The sequence below is a fragment of the Lepisosteus platostomus genome, chromosome 11 (genome assembly GCF_059453375.1).
Source record: "Lepisosteus platostomus isolate fLepPlt1 chromosome 11, fLepPlt1.hap1, whole genome shotgun sequence".
NCBI lineage: Eukaryota > Metazoa > Chordata > Actinopteri > Semionotiformes > Lepisosteidae > Lepisosteus > Lepisosteus platostomus.
In genome coordinates, this window is record NC_142621.1 from 23214683 (window position 1) to 23238230 (window position 23548).

A 23548-nucleotide genomic window follows, 5' to 3' on the forward strand; every position below is an offset into this window, starting at 1 on the left:
TTTTAATATACAGTAGCTTTAACGAATGTGCTGCATCCAATTTTTGCGTAATGTAAATTTATGATAACAAACTAGCTGTGTTCTCTTAATTACTTTCTGAAAAACAAAATAAGATAAAAAATGCATACAAATCACAGTAAAATACCTTATGATATTTAAATCCTTCAGTCCGCATGAAATGCATAACTTTAGTGTCTTTTTCAGATCCTGCTTTTATTGAGAATATTATTTTCTGAATATCTACTGCTGTTTGAGCTGTGAAAGAATTAGACAAGAATTGTAAGTTAAGACATAAAGAATACATAACAGTATGTTTATTCTTAATAGATAGCAGAGGTTGCATTTTGTATCAACTGACAATATAGCTTTCATAAAATCAAAAAGACAACAAAACAGCCATCAAAGTGATGCATTTTTCACTTAATATGAATTGTCATTTTACTTTGGTTAGACCTTTAATTCAAGTTAATGTAGCTTTTGAAAAAGTGAGCCTTCTCTTGAACTGATAGAGAAATAGATCAGATTCATCAGACCATTTTAAATTTTCTCTCAGTGATTATAATAGTATTAAAAAAACAAACATAAAATACCCCTAAAAATCACCCAGGTATTCAAGGGCTTGAAATTTTTCAACTGCTCCTCAACACAAAAAAAACAATGATTAAATTTATTGTTCAAATACCTGGCTTAACAGTAAGTTTTGCATAAGTATCCCCAAGAAAATGATAGAGTGGACAATCCCTGAGAAATATGGCATTTGCCACTTTTGTGTCAATGCAGACCTCAATTCCAAAGTTACGTGATTTAGCACACAAATGCTGCAGTTGTGGTGAAACTTTGTTCTGGTCTCCAGCATTTCTGTTCTCTTGCGATAGGAGCTCAGCAGAAATGCTTCCCTTCTGAGCATAAAGAAAAAAAGTGGTATTAAGTATTGCAGATGGAATTGAAATGGTTTCTAGTGTACAATGTAATATGCATCATAACATAAGAAACATTTTTATAATATGGTGCAAAAATTGTCTTTTGTAAATAGTTGAGCTAATTACTACAACATAATTGTAGGGGTTAACCTTTGCAAATATAAAAATAAAAAGGGTGCAGCTATCTAAATTCTTACAAGTCATTCTTAGTTTGTGTGGGATAAAGCACACAATGTTTACAAAAAAATCTATGTAAAAATCTCCTTGAAGAGTATCACTGCGGCCACAGTGTCCTATGTTAAAGCATCCCAATATTAACAACCATATTACATAGGTGAATCTTAACTGCACATACTGTACATAGTGATATGACTTGTAAATAAAATGACACTAAATAACCACAATTCTTTTAAATTATGATTAGCTAAGCACTCATCTCATATAATGTTTTAGATAATGGAGACATTTGGCATATTACATGTTATTAAATTCACTTCTCAGTACATTTGTCACAACTTTGATACAACTGAATTCTTTTTTTTGCATATTTGAAAGCACATTTTCAGATCATAAAGGAAATGTCATGTATGGGAAACAATTTCATCCTCTGCAAAATAAGGCAGTGGAATAAGTTTCTTCAAAAGGCTGAATAGCAAGAATAAAAGAAACACCATTTAACAATTGCTGCCATAGCATTATTTTAAATAATAAAGTTAATGACATACTATTACTCCTGCTGAATTTAATTCTGCTTTTTTAGAGGGTTCAAAATGGTGTTTTCTTGAGTGTTTTGAAGCAGATCCAGGCAGAATGAGATCATGTTTTTGGAGAGGGAGAATTTCAGCATTTCGTAGCACAGAAAATGTCTGAGACCTGTTAAAAGTAAAGAACTTTGATAAATACAGACAATTAAGAATAAAAGTTGCTGTGATGGGATCATCAACATTCAAAAGTTTTCCCTTAAATTACATCTTACATTTTAAGGCTTTCAGAACAATAATTTTACAAAAGTATATTTTTAAGAGTGTATGTTTCATTATTTTGTTTCAAATCAATATGTAAAATATGTGATTAATTATTTTAGATTTTTTATTAAATGTAGATATCTTTTGGATTTCTGTATATATGGTAAAATATTTTTTGTTAAGTTCACAAAGCTTTTCAGAGAAAACTTACTTGAGTTCCAAAAGTTCATTCTCCTTCTGACAAGATGGAAATTCCACACGAAACCTTGCTTCTTTCAGATCCATTGTGAGATCAAATTTCAGTGGCACTGCCATCTGTAAATCAGCATGATACTCTGAGCCAGTCTGTATGAGATCTGTGTTAACCCCATGAAAACAAATGAAGTTTTGGAGATTGCTGCAAAGAAAAGATTAAATTCAAATCTTGAGTCATATCTCTGTAACTAGATATTAATTTTTTTTTAAATTATAAAAATATTCTGTAAATGTGATGAAAATATAGTGGCAGCTGTTACTGCCCCAAATACAACTAGTAAGTTAAAAAGAACAGCATTTAGATCATTAATATAAATAAAAATGCAATAATAGTTACCATTATATATAAAAGATTTTAACTTAATTACAATTCCATTTAATAAAACAGATTTTTAAACATTCATACATTCATAATTAAAGGCAGACTACACTAAATGTGTAAAAAAAAGTTTACCTCAATACAGAGTCTACTTGAGTCTCAATTTCTGAATTCAGCAATTGGGCTACTCCCAAGCCTCTTATTGGAGCCGGGTGAACTTGTGTTTTGGCTACCAAACAAAGAAAGAGATGATTAAGCAGAAAAAGTGCATTTAGTTGCAAGAAAAAGTTTATGAACTCTTTGGAATTACCTGGATTTCTGCATTAATTACTCATTAAAATGTGGTCTGATTAACTAAGTCACAATAATAGACAAACACCATCTGCTTAAACTAATAACACACAAACAATTGTACTTCTTGTCAATATTGAACACATCTTTTTAACATTCACATTCCAGGCTGAAAAAAGTATGTGAACCCTTGTATTTAGTAACTGGTAGAACCTCTTTTAGCAGCAATAACTTCACCCAAACTGCTGCTGATGAGACTTGCACAACAGTTAGGAGGAATTTTAGACCATTCCGCATTACAAAATAACAGATCTCTTCAGGTCATGCCACAGAATCTCAGTTGGGTTGAGGTCTGGACTCTTACTTGGCCATTCCAGAACACACATTTTCTTCTGTTTAAGCCATTCTGTTGTTGATTTACTCCTGTGTTTTGGGTCATTATCTTGTTGCATCACCCTATTAAGCTTCAGGTGACGGACCACTACCATGACATTCTCCTGTAAAATTTCCTGATACAATTTTGAATTCATTGTTACCTCTATGACACCAAGCTGTCCAGGCCCTGAGGAAGCAAAGCAGCCCCAAACCATGATGCTCTTTCCACCATACTTCGTGGCTGGGATGAGGTTTTGGTGTTGGTGTGCAGTGCTTTTGTTCCTCCAAACAGGGTTGTGCCTTTGTGCCAAAGAGTTCAAGTTTTGTCTCATCCATCCACAGAACATTGTCCCAGAAGTGTTATGGAACATTCAAGTGGTCAAACTTGAGACGTGCAGCAATTTTGTTTTTTGAGACCAGTGGTTTCCTCTGTGGTGTCCTTCCATTAAAACCATTCTTGTTCAGTATTTTTCTTGTAGTGGATACAAACAGAGACTTTGGCAAGTTCAAGAGATTTCTGCAGGTCCTTTTAACATGTTAACCTAGGGTTCTTTTTCAATTCTTCAGCATTGCACACTGCGTTATTGCCGTGATCTTTGCAGTAGCAACAGTACTGAATTTCCTCCATTTTTAGACAATTTGTTTTACTGTGGATTGATGAACACCCAGGTCTTTAGAACTGCTTTTGTAGCCTAGTCCAGATTTATGCATGTCTACAGTTCTTCTTCTAAGGTCCTCTGATATTTCTTTTGATCAGGGCATAGTTCACATGAACAGCTCTTTCTTGAGAGTATCAAACTCTGTCAGTAACCAACCTTTGTGTGCATTTTATATGAGGCAAGACACTTCTGGCTGTTCTTCTGTAAAAGTAAGATGAATGCCTTCACATAAAACTTTGAATGGTTTACAAAGCATAATGTTAGGAACATTTGTGATAAACTCTGAGGAATTACAAAATATAGACAGTGTCCCAAAAGGTCAGGCTAGTTTACATCATGTGACAACTCACCATTAACTGTCATGCCAGTCATGATTGTATAGTACTGACTATTTTCCACTGGAAGACCCAGACTTGTAGATTCTATGTAACGAATTTCAGATGCCAGATAGGCATGAGTCCACTGAAATAAAATCCCCCTTTGAAGCAAATCTATTATTTTCCATGGATAAGTGTGTTCACCTGCCACTGTGCTTAGCATCTGTAAAGAAAGCATGTCATTAAAAAGTGTAGCAATGTAAAACAGTTACTGGGTTTAGTTTGCCTTTTTTATAGGATCCATCATATTCAATAATCAATAAATTCATTATGCAGAAACTTTCAAATGAAGTGTTACCCTTGCAGGAAATACATTTAACTACTCAAAACCAAAAGATGAACAAATGTAAAAATATTTAAATGTTCTGGATTACAATTTAATGACACCTCCAGGATTAATAACTATTAATTATCAAGTTATTCTGAAGATAACCCAAACAGATAAGCTACATCTCAGAAGTATCCTGTGAAAACCAGAATACTTTCCAAATATTTCTCTTTTGAGAAGATGACAATGGGATGATCCACAGTATATTGTACATATCAGTATTGAGTAGGTCCATTTTTGTTTCCAATGATCTTACCTCCATTGCTTTATGAAAAGTATTTCTGTTGATGTCTGCAAAAAACACTTCTTGACCAAAAAACTTCAGATAAGTAGACAGTAAGGCATTTTCTGTTGGAGTTGATTTCCATCCTGATAAACTATTAGAGAGCTGACAACATAGATAAAGGAATATATACATATACATTCATATTTGTCTGAACTTAACATTCATACTCCCCCTTTTCATAGCAAGTAGAAAATGCTGGCAGTAATAACACAGTTTCAAAAGCATGTCTGTCAGGTGTATATTTCAACTGCAAATAGGCAAAATACAATACACAGTTTTACAGCTTAAATAATCAAGATAAGAAATTGATTTGTTATATATTGTTATATAGATAGATGATAGACAGATACTTTATTATTGTAACTACTGTAAGTATACTAACTATGCTATTACAATATGTTCATTAATACATATTCTTTGTTCATGTAAATAAACAAATACCTTGTTTAATAATTGTATTATTACTAAGACTAGCTAATTTTAAATGTAATTTAAAAAAAATAAATGTGAAACTGTGAACTAGTTATTTAAAAGAATACTTTTGTTTTTTAAATAACGAAAAAATAAACACAACACTCCTAAATTGAAAAAATATTTTTGGATTATGTTAAAAAAATTCTCTCCATCTGTTTTGTATCTTTGAAACAGAATAAACACCTATTTACTGTATCTCAGTGGAGGTTTTTTATTAAAATTTTAATAGAGACACAAAATGTTCAGTCTAATTCTACTTACCATTTTCAAGACTTTTGCAATAGCTGCTTTAATCTTTTCTGTAAAGGAACTCTTCTTAAAAATCTCATCCATTCCTTCAACCCGGACACCTAACTGTAGAGATGTTTGCAAAACACAGTATACAATGTTGAAGTATAAAAAAAACACGCTTTATTTCTTACGTATGCATACTTGAAAAATTATTTGTGCAGGAAATGAACATTATGAAGCATGTAAGTAATATTTTATTAATGTACCTCCCAAGGATCAGATACAGTTCCAATAAAGTAGGTCTTGAGTCTGTGCATTACAGTTGTTGGCATGCAACGCGCTGCACTGTTCATCAGATAGAAATCTGCAGCCACACCAGAGAGGAAGCCATCTACACAAGGAGGAAAAACAGTTTTTTAAAAACTTACTTTAAATAAATTTGATATGACTACTGTTTTTCACATAAATATCATATGTCCAAGAAGTATTTGCAGTCGTAGAGGCTAATTAATTTACAGCAAAACTGTAGTACCTGTGTTATTATTGTTAGATTGATATCATTACATAAAAAAAACAAATACAGAAAGGGACAACTGTAATCAAAATGGGAGAATTTAACCTTGGTTATTTAGCTAAGTAAAAAAATATAGACTGAAGGCTTGAACCTAAAATGGTAGCTCAGGCACTGAATTTCCCCTTCTAATCAGATCATTTTCCTATGCATCAACACCTAGTACAAATCCCTATAAATTCAATGTAAATTTGAAAAAAATCTTTAAATATTTGAATATGTTTATTATAAGGATAGCAAGTTTCTTCATCATTTGATGTCACAGCCCAACTTAAAAAAGACTTAAACATCTTAAGCAAAATTGTTGACCATTTCTGAACAGAAGGCAGCAATCTTACAAAAAAGTTTCAGGGGGAAAATGGAAATGTTCTTGAAGCCAATTTGATTGATCTTTTAGAAAAAGTACTTTGGTAGGCAATTTTTAATATAATTAATTTGAGAGGATTAGAAACTTAGAATACATCATCTGAAATAAACTATAGACTTACCGGTAAAGTAATCATTATGAAATGCTTTGCTGTACCGAAAACTCAACTTGCCAAATTTTGGACCGAGTATCTTCAAAGCTACATTGCAAGCAGCTGCCCTGAATAAAAAGACATAGTGGATTTTATCAGGTACTGTAACTGAAACGATCAATGGCAACTTTAATAAAAACAGAAATATTTCCTGACTACTCACAATTCTCTGTTGTCAGGAGTGGTGGATCTGGTCAGTGTTTTCATCTGGGAGTAGCAGAAACTAGCCACTTGTAAGTTGGTTTCTGTCAGCATAGATTCAGCTATCATTGACACAAGAGCCAAAGGTGGTCTTGTTTCAAATACAACCAAACAAGCATGCATTCGGACTTCAGAATGCAAGCTACGGTCCTTGAGGATCTTCTGTACAATGTCTTGTACCTGGAATTTGGCAAATTATAAGTGAGAAACTGATTACTAGAAGAATTTACTATGTTTTTAAACAAATGAATCAGGGTGACTATTTGAAATCGAAGAGACTGCACTATAGATAATAATGCAAACTATATAATATATTTTATGTTCCACACATTTGTTTACTGCATGCCATATTTCAGGTTTACTAATTGTACCAAAGGATTCCAAATTTTGCAGGTTGGTTTGATGGTCAAGTATTTAGAGACAGTTCAATACTTTGAAGGTTTGTTACATATTCAAGTAGTAGTAGGAAATCAGTAAGTATTAATTGATTTTGCTTGCTTAGTAAAATTCAAATAAATGTGCCACACATGTTTAATAATTATGTTTAAGAAATTATTTGGTCATTTCATAAATCCCTGTATAAAGTAAGTGGTGGGTAGTGTAGGAAACTTTCTATATTATTAAAACAGTAGAACAGGACAGACTAAAAAAACATTATGGTTAGATTCTGAAAAAAATTAAATACTCTATAATTATTATTAAAACTGTAAGTTTGATTAGTGCTGTAACTGGCATCGCTTTATTAAATAAAGTGATGTTACAATAGTGAATGAGTAAATATATTTCAACATAAAAAAAGCTGGGTTAGTGAAATCCAGAAGAATTCTCTCACACTCCTGGGATCTTTGATGGCAATGTTCCTGAGAGCCAGAACAGCTGCATTTTGCACTCTAAGAGGAATCTCTGAAACACTCGATGCAAATCCTGGCAGGAATTTCATGATAGACTTGATGTACTCAGGCTGTCCTGCGTTCCCAATAGCCTTCAGGGCCAGAATGATCTTCACTTCGTCAGCTTTGCTAGAGGCCTCTGCAGCAAGATCACGTAGCGGCTGTGGAGATCAGAACAGGATAGATTCCCAAGAATGCTAACATTTATTTGTCTTTAAATTTTATCATCTGTCACTTAATTATTTATCAGAAAGTCAGAAGAGTGCAAAACTACATTTTAGATAGTGAAATAACTGGTGTTCCTTCAACCTAGTTTCCTGAGGTGAGCATTTATCATGAACTGCCAAATGATTTACCTAAATACATGAAAATTAACTAGAAATAACCACACCCAATAATTAAATGTACTTAATGGATTATGGAGTGTTTACTCAACTAGATGAAAAAAAATATTCACTGGAGTAGCGAACTGGAATAACCATAGAATAACCATAGAAAAGTAGAGAAAAAATGTAGTGAAACACTGGAGTCAGTACAGTCCATTCAAAAAGACATGTGAGGGAGAAAATGGAATCACATACAGTATTTATTGGGTCTTAGGAGAGGAAATGACGTCATGAGTGATTGTGAATTACTGACAGGATGGAACATGGTTGTTGTTATCCTTTTCGTACTTTATAAAAATAATTTTAAAAAATTAGGGAGTGATTAATTTGGTAAGTACATATAAAAATGTAAGGTAATACCTGTAGAGCTTCTTGAGGACACTCCTCACGGTCAACACAGTATCTATAAACCATTGAGCCATAAACTAGAGTCATGGTTCTCAACAATATTGTAGATTTCTGGATGAATGGGAATTTCAGAAATTCCTGAGAAAAGGTTTAATAGAGATAGCTGGGAGTCAATGATTAATTAATAAACAGTATCATAAATATTATGCATTTATATGCATTTTAACTACTTAATGAATAGCAGTTTTCATTATATATCATTCATTTTGTATCAGAACTCAATTAATCACAGGTTTTATAATATTGTGGCCTATATTAAAGTATGAGTATTTTTAACACATACTGTTTATATAGCTACAACATGGACAGTTTACAGGTCAGTAATGTTTTTCTATTTGTTATAAGATCACAATTTATTTACAAAAAATAACTACTTGCTGGTGTTAATTGTCACTTTGCCTTGCAGTTGCAAAAAGTATGTTAATTACTGAGTGGAGTTATGTATTAATTCTGATACTGGAAATTTTGAACTGAAGTTAATGTTTAAAATGAATAATTTACTCAAAAGTATCCAGAATGTAGTTTATAAACCACTTGAAAATGTCTACAAAAATAAAGCACTCTATAGAACATTTAAAAGGGACAAACCCTAAAATGCAAGAGCTGCAAACATAAGTGAATAAAGACATTGAAAAGCTGAAAGGGAGTTTGAAATAAGATGTACAGTAGAACCCTAAGTAACTTTTTACTTGTTAGTAATGGTACTTAAACACTAAAGTACAAAATAGCCCCAGATGTCAATAGACTGCGTTATTATCCAGGATTTTCAAATTGTCAAGATCTGTCACACTTTCATGGACCAAAACAAATCTACGTGCTCCTCCTCCCTAGTAGACCTTTCTGTAAGGCACAATGTAGCTGAAAGTGTATAAAATACCAAAAGAGTCCAACAGGTGGACATGATTCTTGTGGGAAAGCTAATGTAAAAAACAACAAGTAATTTGCAAGCTGGGATTTTACATAAACGTAACTGGAAAAGAGATTAGCTAAAAGGGATTAAACTGAACAAAGGATGTACAGAACAGTCATTCTTACTTTATGTGTAAAGTTTTGGATATGAAACATTTATTCTTACAGTACTGTATATACAGTAGTACAATTATTGTATCTGACTATGTGGAGGGTGGTGCAGTGACATCGTGGTTAGTGCTAGTTCGTGGGGCCTGGGTTTTGTTCCTGTCTAGGATATGTTTTGTGTGGAGTCTTCATGTTCTCTTTTTGTTCATGTAGAGTTTCTTCAGATGCTCTGGATTCTTCACACTTGTCAAAGCATCTTCCTACCTCTCAAAGCACAGTTTATGTCTGATTAGCTATTTTAAATGTTTTCTTTCTCCATATCCCTATAATAGTCTGGCATCCTATTCAGGATGAAAGCAGGCATGTGCTCTGAACCTCTGCTTCTTGAATAGGTGCCGGGTTGCCACACACTCTAACAAGTAAGCTGCTTTCTCGAAGGGTCTTGTTATGAAGTAAGCTCTCGTACAAATGGTACTGTAAATAAGTAGGAATTATTTGTATTTGAAAGATTTTTAAGAATACAAAGTGAGGTACAGTATGCAAATACATGAATTGACAATATGAAAAACAGGAAAATAAACTAGAACGAAGTTCTAATTAGGCTGAGAATAATTTTTTATTACATATGGTTGTGTTTTAGGCTTACGTCTTTTCTTTTTCTTATTCATATAAAAAAGAAATTAAGATAACATTATACATCTATAAAAATATAGTTTACCTCAGACAGCTGAATTGCTTCAGAATCAGATGTCATTAAATGGAATGCAAATAAAATTGCTTGAACAGCTTCCTTTTCTGTAATATCTTCATTCTCAATTCTATTTTTCAGGAATTTGATAACACTGGTGCCTGGAATCGTAACAACTGAATCTAGTATCCATCTCCTGTCAACGAAAAAGCACCACAGTCATGAAAAGAATAGTTTCTTCCAAGTATTATTTTGCAATGAGGCAATAAAGAGTTCATTTGCATAGTATAAAGTTCTCATCTTTGTTCAGTTATAATACATAAGTGTCCAGCACAAAATAACATATGTCAAACAGATTAAATGGGTAGAGTAATGTGAGATAAAGTAAGTATTGTGTATTATAACTTACTTCAAAATGTTTTCCTTTGCATTACATGGATAGCAGAAGTACTTTCTGACCAATTTGCTGCTTAGATATTTCATATGCATGTATACATAAACACAATGCATAAAAAGTATTTAGTGTTTTTTCATCTACATTAATTCATTAAATTTAAACCTCACCTTTCCTGGTGTTTCCTGTTTCCTGCTCGAACATTACACCATTATTGAACTGATGTTTGATACCACAGAGAAGTGAAAGTTTTAATGTTTCAACACATCCATGCAAATATATAAAAAAAGAAATAATTTGAATTTGGAAACACAGAAATTGTCCATTCATCAGCCACAAGTGCCACTGGTCTGTGCAAATACCTTTTCTTTCCAAATCCAAAAAAACAAAACACATGCATGTAAAGATGGAATAACTGAGCAAATGAGTGAAAAAACAAAATGGATCTAAAAAATCTAAGCTGCTTCAATTTATTATTCAAAGCTTTCAAAGCTTGGGGCTTTTATTATATTTGCCTAGCTTCATTTTTTTATCTGTTTTGTCAATGTAGACGTTCTTCCATTTCTCAATAAAACATATTTTTTGTTTTAATTATTCTGTCCAAAGATCAGCTAAATTTCCAAACTACAAAACCAGAGAGGCATTTTCTTTAGGTTTATACAGTATGTATATAGTGTGTCTACTCTCGTTTTCCCTTATTTGTATTCGTAGTTCACTTGTGTATTTGTGAGAAATTTTGTGTATAGGATGAGTTTATGTTGTCGGGTACATTCTGCACAGGTTGTTGATCTTTGTATTAGTAACTCTAGTTTAGGACGGGTGAGTGCCTATTGTCTTGTATGGTTTTTGGGGTAGTTAGTGAAGGTAAGCTAAGGCGTTAGAAGACGCCGAAGACCGAGTGTTTTGGGTTTTGTTTTGGTAGTTAGGTCAGCTTTCCCTCACTTTATGAGCCAGCTCCATTAAGTTTATTTTCTTTTCTTTGGCACTGCTCTAGTTCCCTTTCCTTGTGTGTTATTGCGTCCTAATTATGCAAACTAACCCTATTCACAGAAGTTCACACAAGTACACAAGTGAACTACAAATACAAATAAGCGAAAACGAGAGTAGACACAAGGAATAGGGTACAAAAGAGCAAAAGAGCACAGAGGTTGAACATATAACATATAACAAGTTTGGGCAAGGTAATGGCGATATACAGGATAAACAAATAAACTAAAGTACAAGGAGAAAAACACAAACCAACAAAGCCGAAACTTTATAAAAATACACACACGAAGAGAAACAAACAAAAATGGAGAAGCGAAGCCGAAGCAAAATGAAAGCAAAATGAAGTTAAGCCAAGCAGAACCGAAGTCAAGCAAAAGGCCCCCTTGTTCTGTAAACCTCCAAGTTGTATACTGAATAAGCTGAATTCTGATTGGCCGAGAGTTGATTGAAGATGATGTAATACGAAAACAATGGTGTAATGATGGACCAATGAGGGTAGGAGAACAATCAAAGTCAGGAAGTGTGGAACATAGCAACAAAAACACACATGGACCACACACTGGGACATAACACTGTCTTTTATTTCTCAATAAAATAGCTCTTTAGTTTTATTTATTCTGTCCAAAGATCAGCTATATTCCCAAACCCTACAAAACCAGAGAGGCATGTACTTTACGTATATGCAGTATATTCCTGTCTGCTATGCCTGTCTTCTTTTCTGAAGTAATGGTTATATACACCTGTATATGTATGTGGCATATAGCAGTTGTCACTATAATGCCATTTAAACTAAAACAGTGCTTTTAACTTACCTGTAGTCATTCCTCCCAGAGAATTGCTTCCAAAGAGCCTCCAAATTTTCTAATGTTGTGAAACGGAGTAGTTGAACAAGCTGAAGAAAATCTGTGGGGGAATGGGTATCAACCTGTGGCTGATTATTCTGTACCAAGCGTTGAAGTACCTCAGAAATCTAAAATGTAAAAGAATCATAACATTTTAGAACAGTAAATGCAACTAAGAGTGTGTTGGCATTTTACTATATATATATAATATCTTTAAAATATCCAGCTTTTCTTTAAAACATAGCTACTCATGCTCTATTCAGACTGCTTATATAATCTATTTTCAAATATCTTTCCCTATTAAGTATACATTGACCTAGCACATATTCATACGTCTTCATTCACTAGTGCTCTGTGTTTGGTTATAGACATGATGAAAACAGATTCTTTACAAGCCAATCCCTTTCCTGACATTATTGTACATATCTGATGAATGAAGTGATATTGTTCCTTTACAAACATACAGTGTAATGCACTTTTCATGCTTTGATAAAACAACTTTACCATTTATAAATCGTTATGTTAATACCTACTACATAAACTACACTGCATTGTACTTTTAGTGCCACATAACACCCTTTGCCTAGAATACTGAAACTTCAAACATTCTTTCTCCATTATATAACACTCTCATATATTTTTATGTTAACAAAATCTTATAGTTTAATAATTGTTTCAGGCAATTGTTACACTTTCTGAGTCATACTCCTGCCAAAATATTACTTTATTTATTTACTGTTTCCTCTCATATTATGAAACATGAGGTGAAATTGAAACCATCAGCAATTTGGTTGCCAATATGCAGGAATATTGGCATGAGACTAAATAGTCTTCTCTTAGTTTGTGGTCTGCATAATGCAAATCATTGGCTTCCCGTGAAATTCCTCCTCCAAATTACTCATGTATAACCATGATATTTTATCTATCGCCATTAGCCATGATAATTCAGGCACAGAAAGCACTTCTAATTTGTTTAAAATTTCTTGTTAAAAATAACAAATAGTTAATTGCCCAACCTAACAGATGTCCGTCTGTTACATATTTGTTACTGTATTTTCATTTTTCTTGTACAGTACATATTAGTGCTGTCAGCTGTTTTCAGTCTTTTGACTGAAGGGTAATGTATATTATTCTCAGTTATAAAAAGTTCAAATGTAAAAAGTTTGTCAAGTGTTTTTTTGTGTATTTCAAATGTGTATTCCTTTCCAATGAACAGTTAATTTTGAATTTAATTTATGTTTTGTATATTTTAAAACAAAGTATAGTATTTATATATATCTCACATAAAGCAAAAAAAATATTTAAAAATAAAACATCAACTGGTCCATTATGTCCATTATTAAAAAAATACACATTAAATTGTAAGTTTAAATGTTATATAACAATATAGTTGCTTAATTCAACCTTGTTTTTTTCTGTCATGAAAAGTTATAACTTATTATAATGTATGGTTTATTAGTATATAGCATATTTTATGTTTCAAATAAATAGTTCTCTAAGTACACTTGCAAAGAGATATGATAAAAAGCCTTTTGAAATTTTACAAATTACCTGTATTTCTGTGTTTTTGGTTCTCATTAGTAGCACAGGAATTTGGTTTATTTCACTGCCAAATTTGTACTTCAGAGTCCCTCTGCTCTGCAAAGTAACTGAGGGTGGGTTGATTGGAGTTGCTCTCACTGCAGCTAAAGTTAGTTTTTTGCTAAAAAATGGGAAAAGATTAATATGGCTGTGTGCTTTACAGTTTTCTTTCCACAAGTCAATATTTTACAGCTGTCTTAGCGAACAATGGATAATGCACTATTACCGTACAGTTTGTTGATGGAGAATTGACAATAAATATACAATATATTGTTAGTGACAGAAATTAGCCACAATTAGCCCAAATGAGTATTTGAACCAATATACATTTTAATGTTTCTCATCATTTATAAATACATTGTATTAAACAGTATATTTAGAACATTTTTAATCCACTCTTTATCGTTATTCCATCTTCTAGATAAACATTTTGTGCCAAACAAATTCTTTAAGTATTTCACTTTCTGTAGTCATTTTGGAAAAACAATTGACATGCTTATTTTAATTTTATTTCCCATGGCCATTTGCAAGGTTCAAATTATAAACAATAAACAACATATATTTGAACAAACATGAGTTATATAAGTAATCATAATTTATAAATATTTTAGATATACTGTATAATATGCTGTTTATTAGTGTGTTCCTTGGTCATTTCATGTAAGCTTTCGTTCAACTTTTTTTATCCATATTGTTTTATTTTAAAACATTTCAGGGTTAAGTTGGTTTCACTTCATCTTCAAGCAATGATAACATCAGTAATTTTAATTGTTGGTAATGACATTTATATATTTTATAATGTGTCTTTGCAATGTAATGGATTTAATTTAGCTCGTCCAATCAGTCCATTCAGTACACTGCATTAGAGATTCAGTGGTTGAATTCTTGCCTGCTACATGGGAGGAATGGGTTCTATTCCCAGTAAAAGATCAACTTCTCCCCAAATTGCCCCTTGGGGATAATACTTTTTTTTCCTAAAATTATATATAAGTAATATGTCAATATAAAATACATATTATTATAAAACATATAGATGTGGTGTGTATGCATATGATTTGTTATAATATATAAATACTTACATATTTATTAATTTTATATATTATGGTATGTAAAAGTTTAAGCAATAACATGGTTCCTGCATAGTGTAAAACTACAAGTGTAGAGCTACTATCAACAGACTGCTAAAGCCAAACTGCCCCACCACATTACCTGCCTCATTGCAACTTTGCAACATGTTTTTAGATTTCTTTATCTCCAAGATCAACAACATCCAGCATCACATTCTCTTGCTTGTCACTTCCACACCTCCTCCCTGCTTGCCCAACTTTACTGGTTCCCTTCTCTCCAACTTCTCTCTTCTTGACTATGCATCCATCAATAAATTGGTTTTGACAGAAATCCACCACCTGCGTATTAAATCCTATTCCCAACACTTTACCTCCATCCTGTTTCACTACTCTGTCCCATTGTCCTTAATATAATAAATGAATCCTTGAGCACTGGTATTGTACCAACGGTACTCAAAACTGCTGCTATTACCCCGTGCCAAAAAAGCCAAACATGACTCTGGACTGTGGCACTTGTTGCAGCATGCCGCCTGACATCAAAACTTACTTACACAAGTACTGGTATTGCCCATCCCAGAAATAACCTAGAAAGATTTACTAGAAATATAGGCATCTCTATAATTTATATATAATTTCTTTTTATAGTGACAATTAAGACATTTAATAGGCCTGACAGAGATGTTATACAGTACATGTATTGCAATGTTCTGTGAAAAAACCTTTTTGGATTTAGCGAATAAATCCTTAAATGAATAGAGTGGAAAGCTGCAAAGAACAAGAAGAGGTCAATTTCACACTGACATTTTCCAGGCATGTTGGGCTTTCTCTTTCACTTTCATAATGGAATTAACCTCCAATTAATATTTAACTGTTTAGTTTCTTGACCTTCTAATTAAAAAAAACATGTTTTCCTTTTGTATAAACATATATATATACTTTACCTGATTTTTATCATAGAAGTTCCACCCTTAATATTGACAGGCGCAAACTGTTGCAATTCCCGAGCATATGCTTTCGTTATTAGAGATCCATCTTCTGTAGGTTTAATGATATAGGAGTAGGTGACAATTCCCTCAGCATTTTTTCCTGTCTAAAATTAGGAAGGGGAAAAACAAAGTTACCCAGTTTAATCTAAATGATCTTGAGATGTATTTCTAAAGTATAAAAAATCTTCTATGAGAAGAAAACAAGATAAAGTAAATAATTGTAATACTGTCAAGGCAGAAACTGAGAGCTATGGAAAATAAATAATACACATGGTACAGCCACACACCTAAAAGTAACATAAAATAACTTGTATCTGTTCTCAATATTTGAAAAATTAACCATCAGGTATTTTTTTAAATATTGTGTACAGATACAAATGTTCTTATGAAGACATTAGAAGTATGCAACATTTTTATTTATATATTTATTATTTGTATACAGTAAAATTATTATCAGGGAAATAAGATCAATAATTTGTGTAGCAGGTGTATAGACATTTTGTTGAATAGATGTATCATAATTAATTACCCTGATTAATACTTATTTATCAATGTTGTTTAACAAGTCTAAAAACAAGTGCCACATTTTTAAACCCATGAAATATTTATAGTAATAACTGTTTCCTATCCTTGTTTAGTTTAAACTGTTCTATTCTTAAATAATTAGAAGGGATTATACTTACCACTTCAATTATTTTAAGTATGCAATGGTATGTGAAATAAAAAATGAATAATTGAAAAGGTGAACAATAAGTAAACACGTTGTTTACATACATAATTATGGACGTAAATTGCATCAGGTGGTGAAATAATTGGGTATCAAGTAAACAAGGACTGAATTTGGACAACTCTGTCCAATTTATTGGTCAGAAGTCCAGGTTAGTGAAATTACATGATTCTGCACACTGAAGAGATTTGAGAGTACCTCAGATAAAGAATATTACAAATCAATATCTAAACATTTGGGGATACATCCATCCACTGTGAGACAGATAATCTACAAATGGAAAGACCACAGTGACTACCCAGAGAATCATTAAGGAAGTCATAAAGAACCCAAGAGTAACATTTAAGGATCTGAAGGCCTTTCTCACTGTGACTAATGTTAATGTTCCTCCCTCAACCATCAGGAAAATCACTAAAATGAATGGTTTTCATGGGAGGATAGCCCATGAAAATTGCCCAGGAAAAACTTAAAAAGAACATTGCTATCCATTTTAAAGCTGTCAAAGAGGCCCTGGATGATTCATATGATCACAGAAATGTTCTGTGGACAAACAAGCCGAACATTGAACTTGCCACAATGAATAATGTTTTGTGTGACAAAAAGCACACACTGCATTTTTTAAGGTATACAATAAATGGTACTGTATATGTTACACTGGTATATGTTTGATCAGATTATCTTCATATTTTATTAAGACTTTCATGGAGATCTAGATATAATTATATTTTAGGTCTAACATATTCAAGAAACAAGAAAACACAGAACACGCCAGGGTCTTCACAATCTTTTTCTTGGTATTTTAGTAGTCCATGAACAGGTGAGTTCACCTGAGGCAACATGCTGTACTTCATCCTTCAACCTATCGAAGCCATGAAGTTGTTGTTCTTTTGATAAGTGGAACTTATCTTTTCAGTTTTTTTTCTTGATTTTCCAAGTTTGACATGCAAAAGTGTAAATAATTTCATCATAATCAAATCTAATAAGTGATTTAATGTTTATCCAAAAATCACACAAGTCACACACCTGTACCCTGTTCAGTAATGAATGCTCAAAATGAATGACTCAATCAAAACAAAGCCACAAACAATTAATTGATAATCCAATTAATTTTTCTCTTAACCACATTCCCCAGATGCTTTGGGGAATGACCTGCTGTCATAAATCACCTAACCAACTGGCTCTCCAGGACTAGGATTGGAGACCCCCGTCAAAGGAAATGATCTTATGAGTAACAACAACAGAATATCAATATACTGTATAGAGATAATACGATTGGTTTTAAATACGTTTTTTTCTTTCTCTAATGGATATTCAATAATCCATTAATAATATATTTTTTAAATTAATAATAATCTTTTTATAATGGATTTTCAGATCAAAGTCATATTCTATGATGCGATTTGTTCCTTTTAGAAAGAGTAACTAACAGCGACCACCAAACTGACAGGTGTATGGTCGCATCCTAAATTGTTTAAATATGCCCTTCAGAATTGTGTTTGGAAATTATTAAAACATATGAAGTAATTTGGAAGTTCTGAAAATTAAGTAAAGATATTTAAAATTACATTTCATATACAGTATTCCACATATGAACCAATTAACTGGATATGGATATAATTAATTAATAGGAGGTGACGAAAGTGGTGAATATCAAGAACTGACCAAGCAGATGAATCAAGTAAAATACGTAATCATAACCCCAAATTGTAAATTATTTTTCCAAGAATATACTCAAGAGGCTGATATAGTTAGACACACATGAATTATTTTTTCTCTGACAGAGGATTAGTGAAAATTATTAATAATTTAGGCACAGTTAGTTTAATAAATATTTATTAATAATGACAATACACACAACATAAACACACAACACACAAATCACACCATGTACAAATTTACAAATAAGGCACCCCAGAGGCCTAACGTCCTAACCACGCCTTGTATTCAAGCTATATATTGCCTATATATTGCGTACAAAGGCCAAAAATAAGAGATAAGCTGCTTTCTAAACTAACCAGAATACAACCCACCAAATGAATGGGAACCTATCACCCTATTATAAAAATGCACCCACTTACAAGGATAGTTTCTTTCATGATGGATTCTTTAGCCAGGAAATCAGAGTACACTAGAAACTACAGACTTGCTAGCTCTCTTAATATGGTTCAGATACTTAGCTCAAGTCTAGTCTTTCCAGGGGATCTGGAACAAAGAGCTCTCATCTTCAATATCTTCTTTTCCACCCTTTTTGTCCACTCCTGTACCTGCCTGTTTGTTATATACTGTTATATATGTATATAAAGTTATATACTGTCTTCCTGGACTGTTGATAGACAAAATAATTTATCCTGAACTTAATTATCTAAGGTAAACCAAGGTAAACTTTACAATTGATCACTGATTCTGGACCTCCAGCATCTTAGAGACACTTCCATAGTCACCAATAGCTTTAACAATATGAAAGAAATTAATTATAATTTGTCACGCAGAACATAATTAATCTTCTTTAAAGATTATAGAGTACATCTTTTTAACATTTACAACAATTCAAATTAAAACCTACCTTTTTGCAGTTCTCACATGCTGGTGCATAAGCCATGCCAAAAATTTTCATTGCCTTTTCCTGGCAATTTTGCAGGTCTATAGAGCGAGTAACATAGATCTCACTGGCTTTTTTGTCTTCCTCAAGAACATAGCTGGTGTAGCAGATGCCATGAATGCCAGGCTAAAATGAATGACAATATTCATTTAGATATTTGTGACTTGGGTGGTGCATTGACATGGTGGTTAACATTGCTGCCTTACAGTGTTGGGGCCTGGGGTGATATTTGAATGGTGTTTGTATGTTCCTCCTGTGTTTGCATTTGTTTACTCTGGGTGCTCTGGTCCAAAAGACATACTGTACTGGTAGGTTAATTGGCTTCTGGGAAAACTGGCCTTGGTGTGAGTGTGTGTTTGTGTCAGGGTGTGCTCTGTGATGGACTGGTCCAGGGTGTATCCTGCCTTCCACATGTTTCTTGCCAGGATAGGTTTCAGGTCCCTTGCAACCCTGTATCCAAAGAAGGAGTTAGAAAAAAAATGGTTGGATATTTATGACTTGGAATCCAAGGCGCAAATTGTACTTCCAATGTAAAATAACATGTTGATGTGGTTATTCATCAGTGCGTCAGGGTAGAGTTTGTAACTGAAAATCTTGTAAATGTAAAAATGTAAAATGAGTGTAAAAATAATTACTAACCCAGCTACAGTAATTTTAATACCCTCCTGATCACAGATTATAAAACCTCCTATCTTTCCTTCTTGTCTGTGGCACAGTTTGTTTACATATTGTATTTTGTTTAATAATTTAAACTTAGGGAAAGTAGGTTTTCTGGCATCAAGATATGAAGCTATTTGTATTAATGATAAATCTGTCATGTTTATTCCTTGCCGTTAGTTCTGTAGTCTTTGCTAAAGTCAAATACACTTTTCAGTTTTGAAAACAAAAAATAAGTAAGTAGGAATAATACTCACCTCTTGAAGATTGTAAACATTTTTCGTGTTCTTGATTGTCATTTGTAGAAAATTCAAAATACCTTTCAGGATGTTGAGAACAGTATTAGAGACTTCGTCTGGTGCATATATGGTCCCAATACGGCCCTTAATGTACTCAAACTTGATAGGCTGTTTAAGCTGTGCAGCTATTCTCTGCGTCAGCTTTGGTGATGATGTTAATCTGTCTTTTTCTGGGATACCATGGAACTCTTCAATCAGTGGGTTGATAACCTAGGAGAAATGAATTAATCTTGAAATAAATGATTGAAGATTAAAATATATCTGAATCAATGTGTTAATATTATTTATGACCACAAAATGTTGTTGTAAGCAGCAACATAATCACCTCATAACTTATTTTGAGATCTCAGGAGTTAGACGGGGCTGGACCTGGTCAGCACTGTGTAGGACAGTATCTATACCTTTACCTTGGAAACCTTTAAGATAAAACCAGCATGCAAGTGGTGTCGTTAAGTATTCTTCCTGCTGGGCCATATGAAAAAGTAATAATTCCCCAGTATGGTGACATTGTGTGGTAGGGGATTCGTCAGCTGAGATGCTAAAGATACTGACTACTATGATAATATAAGTGGATATAATATTCCTTTTGCTGGAATGTCACAGGGATGTGACCCACCATTCAGGATATTTACTCAATCCCCTCAGAATTACATCAAAAGACCTCTGTCATCTACTGAAGTTTGTGTCAGTAAGAGATTGCAAATGGACAAAATGTAGCATTCTCTTTCAATGTTAAGATTTAAACAAATCTATAAATGTAAAAATATCCCCCTAGTGCCAGTTTCTAAGAAGGCATTACATGATGACAAAAAAATCAAATATTGCATTTATTCATGTATTTAAAATTTTAATAGTTTACCAAGACAAATCTTTAAAAGCACCATCTAATGCTATTGTATTCAATAGAGAAGCAACAGCCTAGAGTCAAGGGGCTGAATCAAACAGTTGGCAAGCAGACAAACTGGAACATAAACATAGTCTGGGAGAAAAGTAAACAGGCATGGGTAGAGCTGGTGAAGTACATGAGAACAAAACACAACGAAATTCCAAGAGTTGTCTGAGTAGCAAGCCAGGTTCAGAACATGACAAGACAGTTCAAAGTAGTCAAGCAAACAGGGTCTAACAGAGAGACGCAATTGGCAACTAAGTGACTATCTGTGAATTAAGATTTAAAGAATGAAGCAAGAAGTCAAAACTCAGGGAGTAACAAACTAGGAGAGACTGTACCACATGCGAAGACTAAAGTGGAACTCTATGGCAGAGGAAGGAGTACCATCTTCATGAGGCTACAATATTCACAGGTGGACAAAGTAAATAAATAATTATTATGTTCCAGTGGTATTTATCTCCCTTCCGATCTTGTTACTATGGTAACTGATGGATTAACAGGCTGAGTGGGTGGGTGCTTGGAGATGGAGGTATTACGATCGCAAACACCAGTGGAATTGCAGGCATGACATACTGGATTTAAAATGACTTAAATGTAATATAATTTTAAACCAAAATTTGAAAAATAAAGGAACTTAAATATGGACTAGCATGTTTCTTTAATTACTAAGTATTATATTCTACAACTACAGTAATGAATACACTTTTAAGAAAATTCATATTTTATCATTGTTTTTGGGTGTTATTATAGTATTAATTGTGCATGTATGTAGTAACACCTGTCATACAAATTGTGTAGGAGAAGTACAGTACCACCCCATGCTATTAGTATGCTATTTTGAAAAATGTCCCAATAATTTATTCTGATCCCTTAACATGACTTTTCTATATTCTATGAAAGGGGATGAAAATACAAGTTTAGCAATTTCAACTTAAAAGGCTAGGCCTGTAAACTGATTACTAACAGTCCAAGACTTGTTTATCTAAGTTAATGTTAAAAGGTTGAGTGGGGGAGATTTTTCAGTGTATGAGGTGCAAAGGAAAAATGTACAGATTTTTATTTATTTTGTTATTTCTACTTTTTAGTAGAAACTGTGGAATTAGTGGAATTACTTTTTAATTCCAAGTTGCATGGAATTAATGGCTACTTGTTCCTACGTTAATTATGTAGTTCCTAACTGCTAATGAGGCACTGTAGTTCAGAATTAATGATAATCAGGGTCTGCAAAACCCTCTGATTAATTTATACCTTTAGGAGAAATGTTTGCTGTGACACTCCGCTGATTTCAACAGAGCTGGAGATTTTTAATCCAGATTCATACAGGTTCTTTTCTTGATGACCTATCATGAGACTGCCTTCATAATTGTACACATACGTTTTTGTGGAGCTGAATCCAGGTTCTGAAATAAAAAAGAGGATAAACATATATTAGTACCTGATTTATTTAGAAGAAAATGTATAGATAAGAGTTTACTAGATTAGTCACATATATCATTGACAATCACATCCTGTTATGTGAGGTACTTCTTCCCTCTAAACATCATCATCATCAGGAAGACAGCATTGCTAACAGCAAACCCATGAGAAGGGGCAGTATGATGTCCCTCACCCTCATTGGACAGTGGCTGGAATGAATGTATTTAGGATATATAGGATTGTACAGTTCATTATTAGAAAATTAAATTTCCCTTCCTTGCCATTAACTAATGACTAAGCCCTATTTACTTTTTTGGTAGTGCAATGGCATACAGATGCAGCCACTCAGAACACGTACAGGCTCTGCAGCACAGTGCGGTGTACTTAGACTGTGTGGTTTACTGGCCAAAGATGATCAATAGGTTGCACTTGTGATGTGTTAGATGTTAGTGAAATTATTGCTTCATTTAATCTGTTTCCTTACTGTACTTTTTTAAATCAACTTAATATAGAATATTAATATGGAATTATGTAACTAAAGGGAAATCTTGGTAGCTGAAAATAAAACTAACAGAAGTATAAAATCTCTGGACATTATAAACTACATTAATTTATGAATGTAATAAAGCTGGTAGTGATAGTTAAAAATAAAAAAAATAAAGTACACATCAATATTCCACCTTCTTCATGAACATTTTCTACACCAAAATCTTTAACTCAGTCACTTACTATGGTTATTATGAAAATGTTTTGATGTGCTTATTCTAACTATATGAGGTCTATATACTTTTAAAAAAATGCTATAAGGTTTTCACCTTTTCTATGAATACTTGCTGTCATTGCTATTGTTCAAAACATACTTTTTTACATCCACTTAATGGAAAATTAATAAAGAATCATATAACTAAAGGGAATTTTAGTAGATAAAAATAAATCAAAGTATAA

General features: G+C 32.9%; 1 protein-coding gene across 3 annotated transcripts in view; it reads right to left on the reverse strand.

Annotated features, from left to right (window-relative positions):
* Positions 1–23548, reverse strand: part of LOC148652202 (vitellogenin-like) — a 42619-nt gene that overhangs the window by 13609 nt on the left and 5462 nt on the right. For all 3 annotated transcript variants that reach the window (XM_088598891.1, XM_088598890.1, XM_088598889.1), the window contains exons 3-22: positions 22436–22587; positions 20257–20508; positions 19307–19468; positions 15972–16120; positions 13934–14084; positions 12353–12510; positions 10190–10355; positions 8407–8532; positions 7603–7821; positions 6733–6950; positions 6540–6637; positions 5747–5871; positions 5511–5603; positions 4746–4877; positions 4135–4324; positions 2595–2688; positions 2097–2282; positions 1646–1793; positions 683–899; positions 146–255 (exon numbers count right to left, since the gene is read on the reverse strand). In XM_088598891.1, coding sequence (XP_088455017.1) covers positions 146–255; positions 683–899; positions 1646–1793; positions 2097–2282; positions 2595–2688; positions 4135–4324; positions 4746–4877; positions 5511–5603; positions 5747–5871; positions 6540–6637; positions 6733–6950; positions 7603–7821; positions 8407–8532; positions 10190–10355; positions 12353–12510; positions 13934–14084; positions 15972–16120; positions 19307–19468; positions 20257–20508; positions 22436–22587 — 3146 coding nt within the window. The remainder of the gene's footprint in view (positions 1–145; positions 256–682; positions 900–1645; positions 1794–2096; positions 2283–2594; positions 2689–4134; positions 4325–4745; positions 4878–5510; positions 5604–5746; positions 5872–6539; positions 6638–6732; positions 6951–7602; positions 7822–8406; positions 8533–10189; positions 10356–12352; positions 12511–13933; positions 14085–15971; positions 16121–19306; positions 19469–20256; positions 20509–22435; positions 22588–23548) is intronic.